The 22918-nt window shown below is 37.7% G+C and overlaps 1 protein-coding gene across 1 annotated transcript in view; it reads right to left on the bottom strand.

The window, feature by feature from the left end:
- Positions 1-22918, bottom strand: part of PIEZO2 (piezo type mechanosensitive ion channel component 2) — a 334423-nt gene that overhangs the window by 99742 nt on the left and 211763 nt on the right. Inside the window, exon 9 of the mRNA XM_050708773.1 lies at positions 1493-1655. Within this exon, the coding sequence (XP_050564730.1) occupies positions 1493-1655 (163 nt within the window). The remainder of the gene's footprint in view (positions 1-1492; positions 1656-22918) is intronic.

The raw sequence follows: 22918 nt of genomic DNA, 5'->3' as shown, positions 1-22918 counted from the left end.
CACCTCTAATTCTACTTGTTTCCAATTCTCAGAGACTGATTTTAGTGTCTTATGGTGTCTTATCCATTTTAGTACACAAGTAGTCTAAAAGAAAGAAGTGCAGGCAAGTACACTCTGGTGTGGACTTTCTGGTCCACAAAGGAACTTTCAGGATTCATACTGTCTTGAGACAGATGGGCCCACTTCTCTCCACAGAAAAAGCACAGTAATCAACTTAGACCTATCACCAAACTTTAAGATGGTGAAAGTTGGATGAAAGGAACCCAGGTTCTGGAAATGAATTCCCAGAGATGCTGAGATCACACAGCTCCCACTAACTGCATTTCACATGTGGTTACTCCTCTGTGAATAGTTCTCATGGTTTTCCTACAAAGTTTGTGAGACATGCAGTATTAGTTACAGCTTCAGTGCTAAAATCATATTATTATCTGGAAATCTCAGTTTTCATTTAAGAAAAAAAAAAAGCACAGCTGCTGCAGCTGCAGAAAAATAAAAAATTAAACAACCCAATGCCAGAGGGCACTGGATCACAATCTTTTAAAACCTTGTGACTTCAAAAAAGCTAGTCTTAAGATTTCTGGAAACTCAAGGCACGATTTTTTAATAACTCAAGCTTACAGTTCTGGCATCATTCACCTTTAATTACGAAGCTCAACACATGTAAAACCCAAATATCAGACATCTAAATTCAGAGGTGATGAATTTTGTGTGCCTTTTTACACATTAAACTGTTACATTATCCATTATACGAAGAAACACCCTTAAAATGACTAAACCTTAAACATTTTTACTTGTTACTACAAACTCCACTAATTCACAGTTCAGTCATGAGTATTTTCTTTGTGGTTTACAGCATGGCTAAACCTAAACTCTGGAACTCATGTCAAACCTCAGAGGATTAAAATAAACAATGCTTAGGATCATCCTCTTCATACTTCCAGTTTCTAAGCTTTTAAGGTACATTCGGGTTTATATTCCCTCTTTTCCTGAAACAGGAAGAGGTAAAAATCTACTTTTTGTCTCCTTTTTCTCTTGCTTTTAAACGTAAGTGGGGATTTTCATTCAGGGTCACAGATTCAGGAGCAAAAGTTTTCAGAAAATTTTTCTCTATCTGTGATAAAATTTCAAATCTCTGTCTTGTCTCAACGGTATCCTGTGCCAGCCTGTATCCCACCTCAGTCCTGCTAGACAACAAGCCCTGGGTGTTTGCCTTCCATTTGGTAGCCTACACTGCAGTGTATTGACATTGGCTTTCTAAATCAGAGTAAACATTAATGATCTGCCATTGCATTTATTATTTAAGAAGAATATCCATGTAAAAGCTTCAGTCAGGCTCTTGAAGACACCTATCAAAAAGCCTGAACTCAAGGTACCAGCTTTTACTTGTCTCTTTCCCTGAATTTTCTTGAATGTTTGCTTCTCAGTGAGGAATTACGTGCACTGGCCAGTCTCACAGTCATTAGCACTAAAGAGAGAAGGAAATCACACTTACAATGGGCTCTTGTAGCCAAAGGCGGATTAGAGTTGCGAGGGTGTAGTACATCACCAGCAGTAAGATTGGATTAGCATGGTGATACCAATGCAACTCTTGATTTTTGATGATCATCCAAGTGCTTGAGCAGTTTGTCTGAGTAAGAGAAGTGACACCAAACAACCTGTGGATATAAAAAAAACAATGAAGTAGAGACTAAATATCAAAACTTATATTGCTTAAGAATATTTTTGCTTACTTATAATACTGATTGTCCTGTTTAGATCTTATCTAAAATGCAGTGAATATTTTCATTCCACAATATTTAGTGAAAAGGAATGGTCTTTTGCACTTAGTTTTCAACATAAAACATGGGAGTATAATATTATTGCACCTATCATGTCCAATGTAAAAACTTTAAATGACCTGAGCCCTTTTGGCTCAGAGCTACAGAAAAGGGGGAGAGAGAACCTAGATGCATGGCCTTTTGGCAAACCACAGTAACATGGCATTTCAAAGTGATTCAGTAAACTGACATACAATGCCATTCCACATGCTCTGCCACGACAGAGCTGTAAAGCACATCTCCTTAGCACATTGAACAGCTTACTGAAAATTAAAAGAGAAAAAAGATAAAACTATTAATAATTGCTGTCTAATCATAGAAAAAAACTTATAGACATACAGAGCTCCACTGAATTAATGGCTTTTGTGAACAATGGAAAACATTTGGCAAAGCAATTGCTCTGAATGATCATATCATTGAGAAAAAAAAAAAAAGATGAAAAATTAATTCCATAATTAGTATTAATGTAGTTGCAGAATTAATGATATATTTGACTATTTCTTGAAAAACTGGGATTTCACCAAGTAAGAAACTTATGTCAGAAAAAAAAAAAGCACTTAAGAATTAAAAAAAAAAAAAGCAACATTTTTAATTTAAGACAAGATATTAGATGCTTTATACCTGAAGCAAAACCAATAGGAAGTCATCGTTAATCTTTTTTTTTTTTTTAATCTAAAATATTTTGCAGAGTTCCAGAGCTAGTTCATAACATCACCATAGCACATATATGTATTCATTACATCAGTTTTTTTTTTTGTTTGTTTCTTTTATTGGCAAGCTTCTTCTACAATGTGTATGAGAGTTTTTGATTTTTAGAAATAGATTTCATCTAAGAGATGGTTAAGGAGAATCACTTATTGAAAGAACAAAAACCCCAAACTATGCTAATTTTGAAAGAGTAAAACAAATACATTAAAAAATAAATATTTTTTTGTTTGTTTGCTTGTTTTCTGCTAGGGGATTTAATCATTAATAGTATATGTCTAAAAGATTACCTCTTTTACTTACTAGAATCCAACACAACAGGGTGAATGAATACAAACAATTAGTATGATATTCAACAGAGATCTACTGCCTGAAATCTGCCTTTTCAATGCTATAAAGTGAAAGTGAAGTGAAAAAGAAGAGGTTATGCCTGTTCATTCACTGTGGATTAGTGGCATGGGTATAATACCATTAACCACCAGAACTAGTGCTCTATAGTATTTTATTAAACAATTTATCAGAACTCACTTCTCAGTCTGATTGTCAACACGAGACAAAAGCTATAAACCTGAGTAATTCTCAGAGCTTTTGGGTGGATACAAGGTTGGAAAAAAAACAATTAAAAAAAAAAAAAAAAGATTCTGCATACAAAATAAAATGTTGTAACTTAAAGGAGATGACAGACCTGTTTTTGGAGTTGACCCAGATTCAAAATTCCATAGCATCCAAGCAAATTCAGAGCCAGTGTTACAGTTTGGCTCCATCTGACCAAAATACATGCTGGACTGTATTCTGTTCATATTTCTATCAGCATAGGAGAACATCTTGTTTTGTCTACTTTCCTCTCTGCCATCTGACTTGAAATTTTTCCCCGTCAACGATCAGGGATGTTGAGCTCCTATTAGTTTCATCTTCTACCTCTATTTCATAATGCATTCCTTCATCTTTGTTTCATTTTAATATTTTCTGTGTAAGTACAGTATGAATTACTCTACTTCTGTTTCATAAATGTCTCACAATCAGAGTGCAATTCAATTCTTACTGAAGTGAGAAGTCTTTCCATTGCCAATGAGTGCTGAGTATTTCCTACAGAAATCAGGGGAAAACAGTTTCTGAACCCTTCTGCCAGGCAGACCCGATCTTATTATCACATATTCCATTCTCCTGTATAATGTACTATAAATATAAAGTCTCAAAAACATGTGTTTTCCTTTCATCTCCACTGAAGAAGCATTCCACATGATCTCACCAGTTAGGAAAATTTATTACATTTTAGTTAAATCTTAATTCTCTTAGTTTCATCTGCTTGCTTCAAATAATCCATACTTTCTACTATGGGACTTAATTCTGCTCCCATCTGGTCCTGCATCCACCAAATACTAAAAAGTTATAACATATCTCTTCCCTCTTAGCTGTGACCTTATCCACAGTATATTTATCTCATAAATCACGAACCTAGAAGAACTGCTGCTTATTTCTGAGGTCTTCTGAGTTTTTGAGAATTGTTAGTCACGAAGGTACTCAACACAACATTTCCCATGAACCACATTCAAAACACTCTGATGTCTTGGGAATGTTCATTCTGTCTACAGGCCTTCAGTAAGGCTACAAGTTGCTACTCATTCAATATTTATTCTTGACCATCATCGTCAACGAGAATTGCTGGTGCAGAACATTTATCAAAGACATAGAGTCATCTTCTCTTATTTAAAGCTTTTAAATACACAGGAATAACTGCTGGAAAACTTGTAAGCATTTACAGTAGGCAAAATATATTAGGGCATTTCTCAGTTCTGCATACTTCATTCCACAAATATGTCATTATGCTCAGTAGTAATCAGGATCAGCTATATTTGCCTCCAGCTCTGATCTTAGTGTGACTTTGTCTTAGCCAACATATATGTATGCCATTAGAAAACCCAGAATGAGTCTTAGGTGAGGTAAACTGGATCTCAAACAAGACAAGGATGTCTGGATACAGAAGACAAATAAAACAAATACATGAAGACCATTTACTACTGGAAATTGTTTACCCTTCAAAAGTCTGCATTTAACTTCATGAATAAGTGGAGGTTTGTTAGATGCAATAAATTCACTTTTCTATTCTTGCAAAGAAGCAAAAATTGTGTTTTTCAAAGTCCTCATCAGTATTCTGAAAAATGCATTCTCTTTAAAAACATACAGCAGAAATCATTTGGAAATTTTTAGAAACTATAAAGAGCCAAAAGGAACTAGAATGTCTGACTGAGGTGTGCTCTGAAATATCACCGTGAAAACCAGTTCTTGAAAGGGTGATATCTATCTATCCAATTCCTACTCCATTCACTTGTTTTCCCAGTAAAGCTTCCTATTGAATCTGTGAATCACCCTTCTGGCAGGTGCACTTTCATCTCCTGTGACTTTCTGACAAAGCTGTAAGCTATGACCATAAAAACCAAAACAAATATACAAAAAACAACAAACAAACAAACAAAAAACAACCACCACACACACAAAAAAAGGCAACATCAAACAACTTTTGATATCTAACAAAAATCAGAAGAGCAATTTCAATTTTATTTGAAAACAGAAAAAAAAATCCTTTTATACTCACAGACAGTTGACCTGAGGGGCTGCCAAAGTACCACATTTTATTACTCTATTTTGCAGATTGCTAAAAACTCTCCAGCATGCATTAGTTTAGTATTACATCAATATAGAAAAATAATTGACAATAATAGCAAGTTGTGGTATAAAGCATGAACATATATGATTATATTAACCAAACAAATTAAATGTATTTCTCATATACAGAATTATCAAACAGAATAATTACAGATCTGTTCAGTCTACGCATTTTGCCATCCGTAAAAATGGGCTGGAACATTTTTTCTTTGTAAAAATTTATCTGTCAGTTTGGATCCTGGATGAACTGATATTTTAGGAGTTGACTTCAGACTAGGATTTGTCTTGTAATTTCCAAGGCCAGGATGGGAAGTAATAATTCTGACTTCCTGCATAACATAGGGCATACCATAATTCTTGCATTGAACAAATAACTTGTGGTTGGATTAAAGTTTATAGTTAAGAAAGGCATCCAATCTCAATTTCAAGTGATACCAAATCTTTTATTGCCATACTATTTCCTATAGCATTTAGTTTCTATAATAGTTTTGTCTAGATGAGTTTTCCAGGTGCTATGTCTTCCTACAATTCTGTGTACTACTTTAGATACTACTTTTCACTACACAGCAGACCAGAAGTCATTTTCCTGTATCTTCTCTGAGCTTCCCAGTTTACAGCAACCCCATCCAACAAGGCGGAACATCTATAGTCCACCTCCATCACACTGCACAGCTTTCGCCTGTTTGCATGGCCTAGGGGTTGTACTTGGACACCACCCAGATATCAGAGTAGAAGCCCATATTCACATGTTCATCTAAATATATTCAGGCTTCTTTGGACAGTTTAATGTCAATTAGGAGATAGTTGAAAGCTATTTTATTGCTATTAGACCTGCAGTTTCTGAACTGGTCAGCGCAAAACCTTTATGCACTAATACACAAAACAAAACAAGCAAGCAAAGAAAAATCAAGGACAACTAAGCTTTCTTTATTTCCTCCTAACTTACACCTGTTACCTCCCATCTCTTTCGTCTTCCCAACATGCTAGCCAATTCTATAAAAATGACACTAAGTTCCTCTGAATTTTCCGAAGATGGCTCATTGGTAAGAGGATGTGATGAAGATGGAGGTGGAGATGGAGGGAGAAGAACAGAATCCCACCATGTGACAGGCTTTGGAGGCAGACAAAGAACTCCCAAATACATGGCTACCAATGTTCACCTCAACTGTTTGGAGATTCAGAAAATATAATTTGAATGAAATGAATGTAATATCTTAGTGATTTCTTTAACTGGTATGAAAGACCTTTGGATGAGACTGTAGTGAAATTCTGACCTAGTTTGGCAGCTGTTTCTTTTAAGGACTGGGAACAAAAATTACGTAAATAATGCCACTAGTGACAGAAGCAACTGCCTTGCATACAATACTTATGAAAATGCATCAAAATACATCAATATAACAAAAACATCCAAGTTCATAAAGCCTCTAAGGTAATAACTTACAGTGTTTTACAGACTCTACTCTGACTCACTAAGCAGAAGCAAAAGACATACAACAGCTTTTCTCATGAGCCCAACCTAACCCATGACAATGTGCAAAATGCACATAAAAAAATCATTCAGAGCTTTCAGTCAAAGAAGACAAGTGATTCACAGTGGCAGGAAAATGTCTCTTATCGTGTCCTGTTGATTATGCTTCCTCTGAAGGGTCTGAGAGGGCAGTGGATTCTCCAGAGCCTGCTGAACCTCTGTGGAGTAATTGCAAGTGCTCATGAGTCTGTACATTGCTTTGTTTTTAGTTCTCATATATTCTAGCTGGGCTTGATGTATGTTGACAGAAATTGGTTGATTTTGCTCTCAGTTAATTGCCTTCATTGCAAACATAAAAAAGCATAAACCTGTATTCAGATTTGTCAAGCATTTTCCTAAGCACCACCTATTACAAATCATTCTGGTCAGAAACACGAGGCTATGTCAATAAATTAACTGCGTATGTTAATATCATGACAAAGCTTTAAATGCTCCCCATTCATGAAAACTAAGGAAAGGAAACAGGATTTTCTGATACCCTAAAAAACTGTAAAAGACTGGAGATAAGGAAGAAACAAACCAAGAGTTCTCCTAATACACTCAACTTTTTGTTCGCATTCTTAAACATTCTTTTTTCAAGGTGATAGGGCCAAAAAAAAAACAGAGTGGAACCAGTTGACTGGGAGGGAAAAAGGAAGAAAGGAAATCTGGACAGCTACTGCATGCAATAGGACATCATCTGTTAGATGCCAGAAACTACTGTTTCCGTAGGAGGCAAAGGCAGGATGTCTGAAATCCTGGACCAAATGTGATTCCGCTATCTTTTGTCAAAGGAAGCAATTACAATGTGCATTTTTATTGAGAATTGTGTATTTGTTTTAATTAGCAAGTAAATATATCCATTAAAGTAGAAACTATCTCGATGATTTAGGCATGAGTATAAAGTGTTGTAATGCTCTTTTTAAAGACAACCATGAAAATTTCTTTAAGGTTGCTAAATGTAATGTAGTTTTAGTGGATTGGCTGCCTGTTTGTTTAGTTGTCTGGTTTGTTTTTCGTTGGTTGGTTGGTTTGGTGTTTTTTTTTTTTGTTGTTGTTGTTTTTTTTTAGGTGGGTGGCATTGATTTGGAAATTCAAGATCTAATATTTTAGCAGTGCTACACCACTGATTTTAGTGGGAAGTTACAACATTAAGAATACAAGCAAGTTATGATCTCACCTCCACAGTTGCTTTGTCAATGAGGAACAGAAAGGTACAGAGACCTGAAAAGAATAGAATAGATCTGAATGGAAATTCTTTTCTAAACTCTCTCATGCAGAGCTGCTACTATGCATGCGTATACTGCACCATGAGTTATGCATACTGCAATATAAGATTTAACTTGTACTATAATATAAAATGAAGATGGAATTTGGGAATGGAAAAAATGTATGTTTTTAATATTGTGCTAAGAACACTAACACACAGAATTTTGTTGAAAATTATAAAATTACAGATGATAGTTTATAATTTTCAAGACACATTCACACCTATTTCAAGCCTTCTTCGTCCAAATATTCCTGTTATTGTGTTCAACATTTTAACGTTTGCTCTTTATCCACCATAAACTGGATGTACATTACAAATACTGTCTGATTTAAGCAGGAAAGATTACTTCACAGGACTTGCTTCCTGTTTCAGGAAAAGATTTACCATAGACTAATAAAATAAAACAATGATGCAAGTCTGCAACTCTATTTGACATGGTAGCAGACTGGAAATTAAATCCAGAACAGGGCAATGAAGATTACAGTTTGAAGAAAATGTCTGCACCAAGCCACTTCAGGAGCTGTATTTCCTGATTTAGTATTTATGATTACAGGAATTTTTGCTATAGCCAGTACTGGATGGTTATTCACAGCAATGGCATCAGAGACTTCTGCCGTGCTCGTCTGGATTTGGGAAATCCATCTTTGTAGAACTTCTGTTGTAGAATTTCTGTTGGGTTTTATGAACTGTCTGAAACTTTATATCATCTGGCTATCTGTTATTGCATACTTACTGCACTCTCCTCACAGAAGGAAAAGGGAGTGCTGACTCGGGCTGGGGAAGGAGAATGGACTATCAAGATGGATTGCCATTTGATTTACTGAGCCCTAAAATGGAGGTGCTAAAAGTGGCCAACCAAGAGAAGAAAAGGAGAGATGAAGAAGAGAAGAAGAAGGAGAAAAGAAGGGGAAAGGGAAGAAGAGAGGAGAGGAGAGGAGAGGAGAGGAGAGGAGAGGAGAGGAGAGGAGAGGAGAGGAGAGGAGAGGAGAGGAGAGGAGAGGAGAGGAGAGGAGAGGAGAGGAGAGGAGAGGAGAGGAGAGGAGAGGAGAGGGGAGGGGAGGGGAGGGGAGGGGAGGGGAGGGGAGGGGAGGGGAGAAAAAATGAACAACTGAATTTAAATGGAAGGAAGGAAGGAAGGAAGGAAGGAAGGAAGGAAGGAGGGAAGGAAGGAAGGAAGGCGGGAAGGAAAGAAAAAGAAAGAAAGAAAGAAAAAGAAAGAAAAAGAAAGAAAGAAAGAAAGAAAAGGAAAGAAAGAAAAAGAAAGAAAGAAAGAGAGAAAGAGAGAAAGAAAGAAAGAAAGAAAGAAAGAAAGAAAGAAAGAAAGAAAGAAAGAAAGAAAGGAAAAGAAAGAAAGAAAGAAAAAGAAAGAAAGAGAAAGAAAGAAAGGAAAAGAAAGATTGAACAATAGGAAATTCCTAGAAATGGGGAAAAAAGGTAGCCTTTTTGGGGGGTAGTGGTGTAGAAATCTTCTTTTCCTGGGGGAAAGAGGACAAAGATACAAGGATAAAAGGCAAAACGTCATGTTTCACAAGCCAGGCCTCAAGTTAGGGATTAATGAAGAGTATTTAAAATACAGAAAGGACTGTATTCCAAATCCTAAACAATGCTCAAAGTGTGAACCTTTATTCAAGCTTTGACTTAAAGGAGATATATACTCCCATCAAATTTGTAACAACAGCAACAAAACACCAAAACAACAACAAATATTAAAAAAAAAATAATGAAAAAATGAAAAAAAAAAAAAGTAAATTAAACCCACCACTCTAACACAGACTTTCTAAATGTCTGCAGACGCTTGTTCACTCTAGCTGTCCTGTTGAGTTTTCTGTGTTTGGATGGCAAAGCTACACACAAGTTTTGATCAATAAAATTATACCCATAAGGTCTGTTAAGAGAACCCTGTGATCCATCCCTGTCCCCCAGCCAGTACCTGATTTGGCTATATGCTGAAAGAAATAAATGCTGTTGGAAAGGACTCAGACAGTCCTGTGGTACCTCCAGGTCCATCCTTGCCTTCCAGAAGCTGGTTACTCTCTAGGCTACATGCCAGGAATTCAGACCACGCTGGGGCTCATGATCACTGATACAACACTTTTATAGAAATAGCAAAATACAGGGAGGAAAGAGTTGGGAAAGTTGGATGAAGTACATTAAGAATCCCAAAGAATTAGGGTTAAGATGAATGAGAGGTTTTTGGCCTCACTTTTTTTTTTTTTTAATGGAAAAAAAGAATGAACAGGAAAACTGGCATTTATCTTTCCAAATTGTGTTATACATAAGAATCTACAGAGATGGAGCTGATCTTCCACACCTTCTCCTCAGCTTAGTAGGGCAACTGTGTAGGGAGATACCGCAGACATAGATTTCATTACACAGTTGGGTGAAAGTTATTAAATTTATCCACTTCTGAGTAATACAAGCTTTAAAAAGCATTGCAAGTATTTTTAGTGCTTAAAAGACCTAGACCCTGCTTTGATTCAGACTTGGATAATTCAGAACTGTCTAATGGAACTGTGCCATCTTAACAATAACAAAAAAAAATCTGATTGTTTGGGTTGAGAAGAATTATGATAAATTTCAGCTTAACAGTTAATAACTTTTTTGGAAATATCTGAAAACATAAACGAAGACTGGAAGTGTTTTCCTTCAAAGTGTTGCTATCACAACGCTATAATACAGTGAATATAGGCTTGGTGGGTAAGTAAATCATTCTAACTTTTGTTTTAATGTCATCATATTTCTATAACTCTTTAGCAGATGTCTATGCATTTATTTTCTACCAAGTCTTGGTTTCCATAGCTGCTATTGGATCAAAGCTTTTCTGGCAATGACAAAACCAGCCCTGGTATATCTCCCACCCTCTTCTGAACATCGGTGACTTTTCTTTTAAAGGAAAACTAATTTCAAACACACAGCTATTGCATGAGAAACCTCATAAAAAAAAAAAAAGCAAAAAAAAGTAATTTAAAACTTGTGTGCTAATATCATGCATATAATGAGGACAGAGAAAAATTATGAGCCATTAATCCAGGAAGCTGCAGAGGAGAAAGGATAGCTTTAAGGGTTGTGAATTATATAAAAGCTTGCAAAAACTCCAAATACAACACAAATCTTTATTCTGAGAGAAAAAAAGGACCATATAAGCAGCCACAATAAAATCACTTTGCTCTCAAGTGAATTAACAACTTTAAAACAGGATGTTAAATCGTATCTGCTACAAAACCTGTTTTTTAAAGTAACCAGATAATGGAATTTTCTCTGAGACTATGTGACTGGAAGCTGTTAAGGACTGGACATCCATTAAAAATGACTGAACTTCAGACTTTCAAATACTTCATATATCTGAAATAAAGCAGCTGCCCTAAGAGGAATTTAAGTCTGAACATAAGGATTTGTGAAATATACCACATTTCATCTAATAATTGAGCTTTGTAGTGACCTCTATTCCAAAAGCTCATAGTATGCTTTCATTGCCTTAGAGGCAATAACTCCCCACTGTTACCACTAATAGTAGATGTGGGTCTATTAATGCCTTGTTACTTAGACAAAGCCTATCTTCGAAAGCCTGACATGAAGAATATTAATCTTATCAGTGGTTTTCCTCTCTGGATCCCCAAACTGTTTCATTAGCCATGGTAGAGCTCAGCAGTGCTCTGAATTTCTGGTGAGTGTTGATCTTGATCTTGACTTTTTCAGTACATCAGTAAACTAGAAAAGCAGTGATGTTGCTGTAGCCTTTGGGGACATCTGCTGGGACTTCCTGAGGTGAACATCTGCTGAGGAAATACCCTGAAGCAGCGTCTCCAGTATCTTTCCCCAATTCTTTAATCCCAACCTGACAGCTGAGTTGCCATCAGAGGGAGGACCACCAGGTAGGATGGCAAGAAGGTGAAATGGGGATAATGCTGCAGAAGACGTTGCTTTAGGGCCCCTAAAGCAAGAGTCTCTCCATCAGCATGACCCTCTTTCACCAGCAGCTGCAGTGTCACTGCTTTGAAAGCAGCCCTGGGGCCACCAGCCCCTGCCCCAGGAAGGCCACAGCAGGGCCAGACTGCAGCTCCCCACAGGGAACCCCCACATCTCATAGGGCCCAAGGTATTCAGATATCCCATGTTCATTCCCCTACCACAAACTTGCTTGTGGAGGTATTTTCAAAGCATTCCAGCTACAAACAGGAGGCAATTCAGGAAGCACTAAGGTTGCCACAGAGGCCATGGCCACGAAGGTTTCCCTTTGCCAAAGGCTGAGCCTGGACACCTCAGCACACAGCAAGAGGCACAGCTTAACAACATCCATCCATGCAAATTAGTAACTAAGGTTATCGGTTTCTCAAAGTCGGCAGAGCTGCTGAAGGGACAGGAGACAACAGCACCAACTCAGAAAGTCTAACCCAGGCAGAGCAGGGCATCTGAAGGGAGGACAGCCTGCTCCCAAAACTCAAACAGGTAGTGCAGCCCACAGACAACCTTCTTGTCCTAAGTTCAGATGCTGGAAGAAGGATGCATTTATGCAGCGAGACCTTTGAGCATAATGCTTCAGCAGGAATCATTTAGGAAAAGCAGACCATGCTCAAATAGCCCTAGTGAGCACCAGCATTTAGCAGGGTGGGGCCACCTGGCCAGAGCGTGCAAGTGACCTGGTACAACAGCCAACCACACAACCACCTGCCAGTTTAAGAGATTTACTGTCAGCTCTTAGAATAATGGATGCAGAAGAACAGAAAATGTTTCAAAATGTAGCTCCACACTCATTTAACTTTGGGGTAGTTTGGCCTGTGATCTAGGAACCTAAGGACAGAGACTGGAGCCAACAACTTTAAGTTTGAGTCCAAGCTCTGACTATCTGGGGGGGTTATGCAATTCATCTAACTTTTCTGTTCAGGAATTTTTCCACCTCTGAAAGGGAAGGATGATACTTTTCAGTCACATTGGGACGGTCTGCTAGGTTCAGTGATGCATGAAGAGGATAAAGAGATTTTCCACTTACTCAGTTGGCAGTGAAACATATTGGAAAAAAAAAAGCAATTGATTGAGACCCATATTAAGAGATTCTGCAGTAGAAAATATGAGCAAAGAAGTTTTTTTTTATAATATGCTAAGGCAGAAATATAAATTGTGATTCCCACTTATTTTTGGAAAGGAAAGAGGGAAAGGAAGGGAAGGGAAGGGAAGGGAAGGGAAGGGAAGGGAAGGGAAGGCAAGGCAAGGCAAGGCAAGGCAAGGCAAGGCAAGGCAAAATAGACAATAAGGCATGGGAAAATCCCTAATTAACTAATTGCGCAACCAAAACTGTGCAACACAGCCATTTTTAAATCAGTTGTAAACTGTACCTCATTGGTTCAGTTTTTAAGTTATCACCTTCAGCTAAATGAACATAAGCAAGAGATGAATTGCATCCACTCTGAGTGCTCAGTGTAGCTGTTGTAGACCGCCTCTTGTGCAGACAAGGACTGACTCCCCTGTGTGTGCTTGATGGAGATTAGTCAGGACTGCTTTTTGTACTACCTCCGAGGAATGTGGAATGATTCCTTTGCAAACGTTTATAAATTGAGCTGAAAACACAAAGAGCTCCATAAGTGCTAAATATCCATCATCATAATTCCAGGGCATGCCATAGCATGAAAATAAAGGCTGGCAGACAGATCTCAGGAAAACAGTAAAGACAGGCTTGTGATGCCAAGAGAAGTTTGCTATTTATAATCCATGCCTGCTAATGCCACAAAGCAGTAACAACCTGAATCTGGTAGGAGGGGAGTTCTTATATTTGTTATTTTTCTGTCTTTTTTTTTTTTTTTTCCAGGCATTTGATTAGTGATCATAGTAGGCAGACCTGTGCTCTTTCAAAGAAAAGAAAATTACAGGGTCACTTCTTCACAGGCATTACTTGCATGTCCACACAGGGACAAGTGGACAGGCAGGGAACATTCCCTGTGACAGGCGGGGAACCTGTATTCAAACCTGAGTGTGAGTGTGGAAATCATAAGATACATAGCGTGTGAGGTGAGATCCATCTCTTGCTGACTGTGAACAGGGCTTCTTTTAGTATAGAGGTGTGTTGGGCCCAAGTTGTCTGAGTGGGTGCAAAAGTGGGAAGGCTCTGAGATGAGTGATTGCACACCCAGTTCAGTCAAACATGCAAATTTGTCGTGGCACAGTGGCATTCATAAAATCTTTGTCACTTCTCTCCTTTCCTTCTACCTCAACATCTCAATGAATCTGAAGAAGCAGGCACCTTCTGATCTTCTTACATTAATGCACAGCTATCTGGGGGCAAAAGACAGCAAAGAAGTGGCAACTTGCCAGCATTATGTCATGAAATGGTGACTGATTTTTATGTTTGCAGTCTAAGTTCGGTTTCCGGATACAGTACATGTTGTTGGGAATGCCAAGACTCCCCCCTCTGCACTAACGAGAACCAACAAGGGAAAACCTGTCTCTCCTGTGTGCAGAACGCTGTTTTTAAAAGTACATCTGGTTTACATCCCGTGGTGTCTTTACAAGGCCTCAGCGTGCCTTTTGGTTTGCATCCCTTTCCTAGTCAAGGGGAAGATAGAGAGAAGTCAATCACCTGCAGTGCAACACCAGTACCATGAATAAAGTTGTGCCTGCTTCTACTGAGGCTGAATTTGGCACTTGGTGTGGGGCAAGGGTTACGGTGAATGCCAGCGGCTCCACTGTGAGGATGGAGAGCCACTGCACAGACTGCCAGAAAAATTTCTGCAGTCTACTTACTAGTTCATCTGTTGCTCTTCCTAGAGAGTTTCAAACATGCCGTAAATCCTGGCACAAACAAAAATTTGCTGATTTTTAAGGAACTACAGTATGCACTGAAAAGAGATGGGTATAACCAAGAGATGGTATAACCAAGTGAAAATCAGCAAGGGCTACAAATTCTCCCTAGTAAAACTGGTAAGTTTACACTGATTTCCCTGTTGTCACTACTGGATTTCCACCAAAAACTGAGCTAACAATTTTAACTGAATGCTGAGTACAACTCTGCTATAAAGCAAGCACAGCATGCACATCTATTATATGCCCACTAATAAGCAAATCTCCAAGGATTTTCTTCTGAATAAGCACTGAAAGAGGTGAATTCATTTTGGATGAACCTCTGAGTGCCTGTGTGGCAGACACAAAGCTGGAATTCTCACAGGACTGAGCAGGTTTGCAATACCTCCAAGGCTTTCTTGCTGCACCTGACTGGGAACACCACCAGTGGTTCTCCTGTTGCATTTGGATTTTCCAGACAGTACTATCGGGATGGCTAACAGTGAGAAACTCAGAACAGGCAAAAATTAAATTATTTTTCAGTCTCATCAAAAGATAATTTTGAAATGAAATCCTGAGCCAGATTCAGTAAATAGGACCCTTTCTTTGTCAGTCACCTTGAGCAGTTTTTGATATAAACCACACCAGCCTGTTCCAGTGAGGTACAACACTGAAAAGGAATGAAAGAATATTAAGGTATGTTAGGAACCAGTACTTCTTCCTCATATGAAGGCGAAACAAACTTAATGGAGACGTTTAGAAGACTTCCTATGAATTTTCCATTATTCCTTTTTTTAATTCTTATTTTCAACTCTTTTGCTGTGCTGTCATTACTTCAGGTAACGACTCATCATCCCTGGCTATAGGTGTCCTGTAAATGATGTAGAGGATATTATTGCTAATCCACCTATTTCAGAGCAGCCTGTTGTTACTAGCTATCAATAAAAATAAAATTTCTTCACTAGGTTTATGCAACTTCACTTGCAATTTTATTTACCTTCCTTGTTCAGTGAAGTAGGGGCTAGACAGCCCATTCAAAGTTCAAAGCCTCATGGGGAATTTGCACAACCCATGAGCAAAGGGATGAAAATCTTGTAATTTCTGGTGAGAAGAGACTGAAGAGAAATACTGCTAACTTTATCTGTTGAAGTGAATGGGATCAAGGGAGGCAACACTTTCATGTTCATAAATCGCATTCAACAAGTAATGAAACAACATAAAGAAGATGTTAATTAGATCACTGAATACAAAAGACAGCTTTAAAACCAGTTATTGAACTACGTGAAAATGAAGCTATAGTCCCCAGCCTTTTAGTTGAAAACGCTGTTTGCAGTTTTAAAGCCAGTCGACCTTTAAACACACTTTGGACAGACTCTTCCTATGGGGATCCCTTCTGAGAGGGGTCTGCATGTGCTGGGTTCCCTGGTATCTTCAGAGGAGCAGAGGGGGTCAGAAGCCAAGAGGTAACCTGTACTGTGAAGCTTGTACTGCAGTCAGGAAACCAAATGTGTGGAGGAGTAAATCAGACATATGATACATGCTACAGAACTGTCCCCTGCTATGGGTTTGCATCCTTCGTCTTCTTTAAAAGAAAGAAAATCTGACATGAAAATTAAATGGGTTTTATGAAACAAAATGAGCTTTGAACCTCACAGATTTTGTTATGTGTAAAGATGGGTGAACTCTGCTGTAAAATCTCCAAATCAGCAAAATTGCTATGCTGTTGATGGGATTTCTTTGCAATTCATTAGCTCAGCCTGCAGCTGAGCCAGGCAGCGATGCGCAGCAGCAGGACAGTGGAAGCTCCAAGTGGGACTGCCTCTAGCTGCAAGAGCACAGAGAGGAGCAGGACTGGAGCACCTTTTACTGTGCAGTCAGGATTACCCCCACCATGGGTCTCCTGCATTGCTAATTAACGGAGAACCATCACATCTGTATGGCTGAGATTTCACTTTTTCCTATTCTGAACTACAGTTCAGGTAGTTCATAATGAAAAGTGCTTCTGAAGGTGAGTGGTAATTGACTTTTTACTTGGGGATTTAGCAAAAGTTTGCACCCTCTCTTTTTTATTTTTATTTTATTTTTATAAACTCTATTTTTCACTTGTAGAAGAATAACTCATTTTCCCAAGGTTTTCCCATGGACACATTGTGAAAATTTTCTGTGAGTGATAGACATCTGAAGCATTATAACAATGAAATTTATGGGAACAAATATAAATGATTCCTCAGAGCTGCCTAAATCTAAGACAGCACTCCTTGTCACTTCTTTTTTTCATGTTAACCAAATGGGCTTGGGCTTTCACTGGGAGGGAGGGCACATAAGAGGCAGGGCAGGCATAATGAAGATACAATAATGAGTTCTAGCATTTGGCTTCAAGTGCTTTAAGAGCAGCTATTTTTTCCTAGTATTCTGTTTCTGCCTCCATCAGCAACTGACTGTTGAAATGGAAATGCTCCAGGTCATAGAGAATCTTCCCACTTCCCTAGGACTCCCATCAAGTCCACTCACTCCACATTATGCCTGTCTGTCTGGGTCCACAGGAAGAATGTAAAGCATCTCTACCTTCCAAAACACCCTCAGTTCTTACTGTTCTAGTAAATAAAAGTCTGAATTCAGAAATCCAGGGTATGACTCGTGGGAATATTTTAAGACAAAGACCCTGGTCACTACACTGACTGAAACTGGGTTATGTGGTCATCTTTACCAATCAAAAAGAAATGGCATTAGCTGAAAACCTAGCTTAAAATAAAAAATAAAAAATAAGCAACTCCAAAAAAGTTTCCCTAGAGGATGTCCCAGTTTTCAGGTTGAACTTACCTACAAACCCTCTTTATGTAGCTACGTTAATTGAGTAACAGCAATATCAACAATTTTTCAGATTTTAAGATATAGTTTATCTTGTGTATATTTAAGATAGATTTCATCATAAATTGAAGCCATCAAGAACTGTTACAGATCTCCTCCTCCAAGCTTTCCTGTTCTTGTTCTGATTTTTTTCCCCATCTTAATCCTGTTGTATTGCTCTACTTTGTTGTAATGAACAGTCTCAACTGTCCACTCGTTGTTATCTGCCATGGTTGCTCATGAGATTAGAGTCTGGTTTTCAGAAATAAAGTTTGTGCAGTTGTGCTGCCCGTGCACAAGGGCTTTTATATATGACCTTTTCCTAATGAAATCTGGTCAGCTTCAATTATATCTGACAAAAAAGTAACAGTTTTCTCAATCATATGAAAATCTAAGCTCTTTTTCTTTTTGAAAAAAATAGTATTTCTGTAGAGAGGAGACAAATGCTCCTACCAAAGGAAAGGCTAGTGAACATACCCATCCCACATTAAACAAAAGCAAACACATGGGAAAGACTGTCTCAACTGTGGCAGTCTTTGAATATTTTTGGACACCATACGTAGATTATTAGGTAGTTAATATGAAATTATATTATAATGAGGACTCTAAAGGTTCAGCTGATAGAAAATGGACTGTTACTGTGTAGTACAGAAGTGTTTTCTAACATGATATTGAGAAACTTGCTTTGTATGGTGCACAAAAACCTTGGATAAAACATCCTTTGCAGAATCACACAATTCAGAGCTGCACTTGCCCTGGGCTACCTCATAGTTTAGAAAGTGATTACAATAATAGCAAGGATGATTGCTGTCTTTTGTCAACAGTAATCTGAACTTGCATTTCTAAGCTGTTAACAGAATCATTCACTTCCTTTGCAAGATAATTACAAAATATACAGATAATGAAACTGAAGATAAAGCCCTAAGAAAGCACATAAACTAAAGCCTTCTAAGTGATATTAACAGTCTCTTATGCTGTGGTGCATTATATAGCTAACATGAAATTCAGCTGCAAAACTCTCATAAGAGTAACATCAATTAGCTAAGTTTTGCAAGAGAGAAATCCTTGTTCTCAAACCCAAACCAATCAGAGTGACAAAAGCAGTGGCCATCACAGCATGGTTTGGAACTCACTCTGCAAGCACAAAGTGTGCCTTTGCTGACAGAGGAAGATGGAAATGGAACAAGGGCAGAGCAGTACCGCCCATCTCCAGAGGTCTGTGCACTTGCAGTGGGTGTTGTAGTGCCATGGTGGTAAGTGACTGAAAAAAAATCAGTCAGAAGGCACAAAAGCTGTCCCAGCCAAAGGGCAGCTTAATATAAGATACATAAACGAACTTCAAACACTGTCTTACCAAAGCTTGTTACTAATCATCACCACAAACCCTATTTAAAAATCCTCTCCTTGAAGAGATTTATAGGCACCCTTCAGAAGAAAATTTCCTGTTGAAAAGACAGCCTTAGATTAGACTTTCCCATTCAGATTGCAATGAAGCTATCAGCTGTGTAATTCCAAATTCCCATTCACTTAAAGAAGTTGTGAAGTAACGTCCTACTGTCAAGTGGCTGATACTCCCTGGACTTCCAGGTTTGCCTCACTTCATAAGCGTGATGACTTCCCACAGATGACACCATTTTTACCTAAACTATTTCAAACATTACTTGCCTGAAAACTAAATGCAATGTAAGACAGATCTAAAACTCTAAGAAAGAACATAGGTTTTAACTTACATCTGATTACTGGATCTTGAAACAAACACACTCACAAACAAAGTTTTGGACAGGAATAACTTTACTAGCTCAGGATAAACTTCATACCACTGCACTGATCTTATTTCTTCATGTTGGCAAGGCCTTATCATTGCCCTAATTACATCCTTTTTGCCAAAATAAACATCGTCAGGAAGAAAGGAGGCAGCAATCTGAAAAATGGCAAACATTATTGCATATTTTTTCAGGCTGTAACACTGTGTACATAATTTCCAAAGTCATTTTAGCTCATTGACTTGTTTTTATTAAATCAGGTGAAAAGAATTTTATGGCAGAAATATGATATTTTCAGAATTTTGTTTTAAATGGATACTTCTTGCTATTGTTTTCCCACCTCTGCAAATCACCAATCGGCAATAGAGCAGCAAGTCAACACAGAAGGTAAATATTTTAAATGGGGGTATAGAAGGAGTGCGAACACTTTATTTGGCAGAGGTGGGTTAGCATATAACCAGTGTTAACTTAAGCAACTAGATAACACCTAACGGAGAGGCCAATTTGGCCTTGTTGACACCAGTCCCCCTGAGCCACTTAGGACCACTCTTTCCAAGGCAGTCAGGGCATTGCCTTGAATGACAGCTACTCACTTCTCTACTATGGACTGGTCTGCAGAAGAAAGACTGTAAGCAGCAGAGGAAGCTTCATAAAAGCTCACCACTAGTGTGCCTGTCCCTGACACAGCGGCTATACTTCAGATTTTCAGTACCCTATATATTCTTCAATCTGCAGACTCCGTCGCGCACTGGATGGCATTTAAGCGTGTGTTTGTGCTTATGTCATTTCTGTATGTCCATAGCAGAACCAGAAAGTCACTATAGTAGATTTCAGACTTTGTAGAAGAAGATCAGTGTCTTTACGTTTGATAACAGCAATATGGCAATACACAGGGCTGTGTTATCACAATATCCTATTGCAGGGCAGCAGTGGAGGTAGTTTGTTTACAGAATCCCATAAGGTTCCAGGGCAAAACATCTAAGTTCACCAGAGGGGATATATTTCCCTGGTTTTATTTCAGACCACCCCCTTTCAAGAAAACTACTTTCCTCTGGTGACACTGTTCAGTCACTTCTTGCAGTCACAACTGCTGAATTTTGAGTTGAAGCATTTTTAAAAGGAAGAAGCAGCCCAAGCATGATGCAAACCTAAGCTGGAAAATATTAACTTGAGAATTTTCCAGCTTGTTTAGGTATAATTTAACATAATCTAGTCTGAAATCAATCGACACAGTGGTGAACTGAATGCATTAGTATTCAGAGACAACACATTTTTGTGGAGCAGAAACAACTTGCACATTTCTTACAAACCTGAGATCTCAAACCCAGAAATACCAATCTTAGCCTTATGCTCTGCAAAGAGAGAAAATATACACCAATAGCCCAACAGCAGTAATTTTCACATCTGTCTTTGCATCTGAGGAGAGTTTAACCTGGGGGACAAGCCCTCAAAACTTCCCAGAGAAATAAAAGCCCTTCTTTATGATTCCTTTCCCCTTCATTTACAGATAAAGGTCCATTTATAATGGCCCTAAAGCTAACACATGCAATTACATGTACCTGTTGCAAATTTTTGCATACAGTGAATATTTTTCAACTAAATAAGGAGAGTTAATACAGCTGAGTAAGTATAAGAACAATCTTCTGTTCTCTTTTTGCAAAAAACAGGCAATAGCATGTTCTGGGTGAGAATAGCAGAGAAAAATACTGAGAATCAGATTCTTTTCTCAGCATATAATTTACCCATGAAAGCCACCCACTAATATTAAAGGGAACTCTGAATATTTAGCTTCACTTTAAACCAAGATGGTAGATAAAATAGCAAGGTATCAAATTTCTTCTAGGATGAGAAATGCTAAAATATTTTTTCTGTACCATTCCAGTACGTCTCTCATTTTCCTCTCCTCTAGCCTCTGCTTACATCTGAGTCCTACTCTAATCATTAAAAACCTTATTAGTGGCTTTTCTGACACTCAGATTTGCACCTCCAAGCACTGATAACACCTGTCTTGATGCTCTTCAATCACATCTCCCTAAAAGCAGATCAAAGAAAATTCACACACAAACCACGAGTAAAGAAAGAATATAATCACCACACCTCCTGTTGAAGTCACATTCCAATACAATTTCCTATGTAATTTAGAACATCAGTTCTTCATGTTATATGTATAAAAGACAGTACACAACAGTACCATTTCAAGAGGAAGTCTACAATAAGATTACATGATTTTTGCTTACAAAAACTAGCAAGATCAATAAATGTTCCAAAGCCCAACATGAGAATTTTTTTTATCCACACTCCGAAGGTGCTTCAGTGAAGTAAAGATAATTTTCTTGCAAGATTACTTTTGATTTCAAAAAATAGTGACTAATACAAAGTGCTATATTTTCACTGAATGAAATTTAATCGTAATCTGTAAAATTTACAAAAATAACCTAACATAGGAACTAAGCTTGAGACTAAATTAATTGAAAATTAAAGGAAGTTAAAATTAGTAACAAAAATATTAAAAAGAAGAAAAGAACTTTTACAAATGATGCATCTGAAGATTTTTTATAGCAAAAATGTTGTGAAACATACTTCCTCTCCAAATAAAATTTTACTGCTGTCTGGTGATAAAACATTGTGAGATGATAACTTCATATGTAGATAGATAAGAATTTTTGTTTCTTTATTAATACACAGAGAAAGTAACATGAAGATTTTAGGGAAGTTGTGAGTATTTTAGCAACTCAGAACTGCTAGAAATCATCCATTCTCCTATATTGACCTCTAGGTGGCACAAAAGAACGTAAACGAAGTAGACCTTTTCTGATTTTCCTGGTAATGCTATGCCCTCCAAAATCAGCCTCCTCCAGTCAGCAATTCCAACATCACAGAACACAGATTTATTAATCTGTACTAAATAAAATGTCAAAATAAGTATTAAAATACCAACTACTGTAGCTAAGCAGCTCATTTTTACGGCTCTTAATGAAGTACACTGAGATATAAATCACTAATTGATTTACCCCGGTACGTCTGATATCCCTTCACTTTCAACTTATAATACTTATAAGGAACAATAGGCTTACTAGAAATAAAAATAAGTTTTATACTTAATTTAATTTAAGGAAACACTACAGGACTATAAACACATACCATTAAAACAATTTGCAGTCATAATTCAGCAGGAAAAAAAATAGTAAGGAATAAAACACATCCATTACTTCATCTTCTTTTAGACTTCAGTATAAAAGCACATAAAAAAATTAAAGGGTAGGCAGTCAGATCCATTCAATATTTACTGTGGCAGTAACTAGAAATTAATTTGCTTTTTGACCCAGAAGTGATGCAGCTGTTGGTATGAACATAAGATCAGCATGTTCTGCATGACCACAGAGAATTTTTATATTAACAGTCTAGTATTATGCACAGCAGATGAAGTACCACAGCAGCCCTCAGTCTCTGCACACAAGGATGGTGCCACACATTCATTTTGCCTCAGTTAAGACACTACTATGTTAGACCTCAGAATATTTCTTTTCCTCTAACAAAAATGTACATGCATACACTGCCTTTGCATCAATACTGCCACT

This window comes from Cygnus atratus, chromosome 2, assembly GCF_013377495.2.
Source record: "Cygnus atratus isolate AKBS03 ecotype Queensland, Australia chromosome 2, CAtr_DNAZoo_HiC_assembly, whole genome shotgun sequence".
Taxonomy (NCBI): Eukaryota; Metazoa; Chordata; class Aves; order Anseriformes; family Anatidae; genus Cygnus; species Cygnus atratus.
The sequence above is the reverse complement of the archived record's forward strand: the minus strand, read 5'-3'. Positions and strand labels throughout refer to the sequence as shown.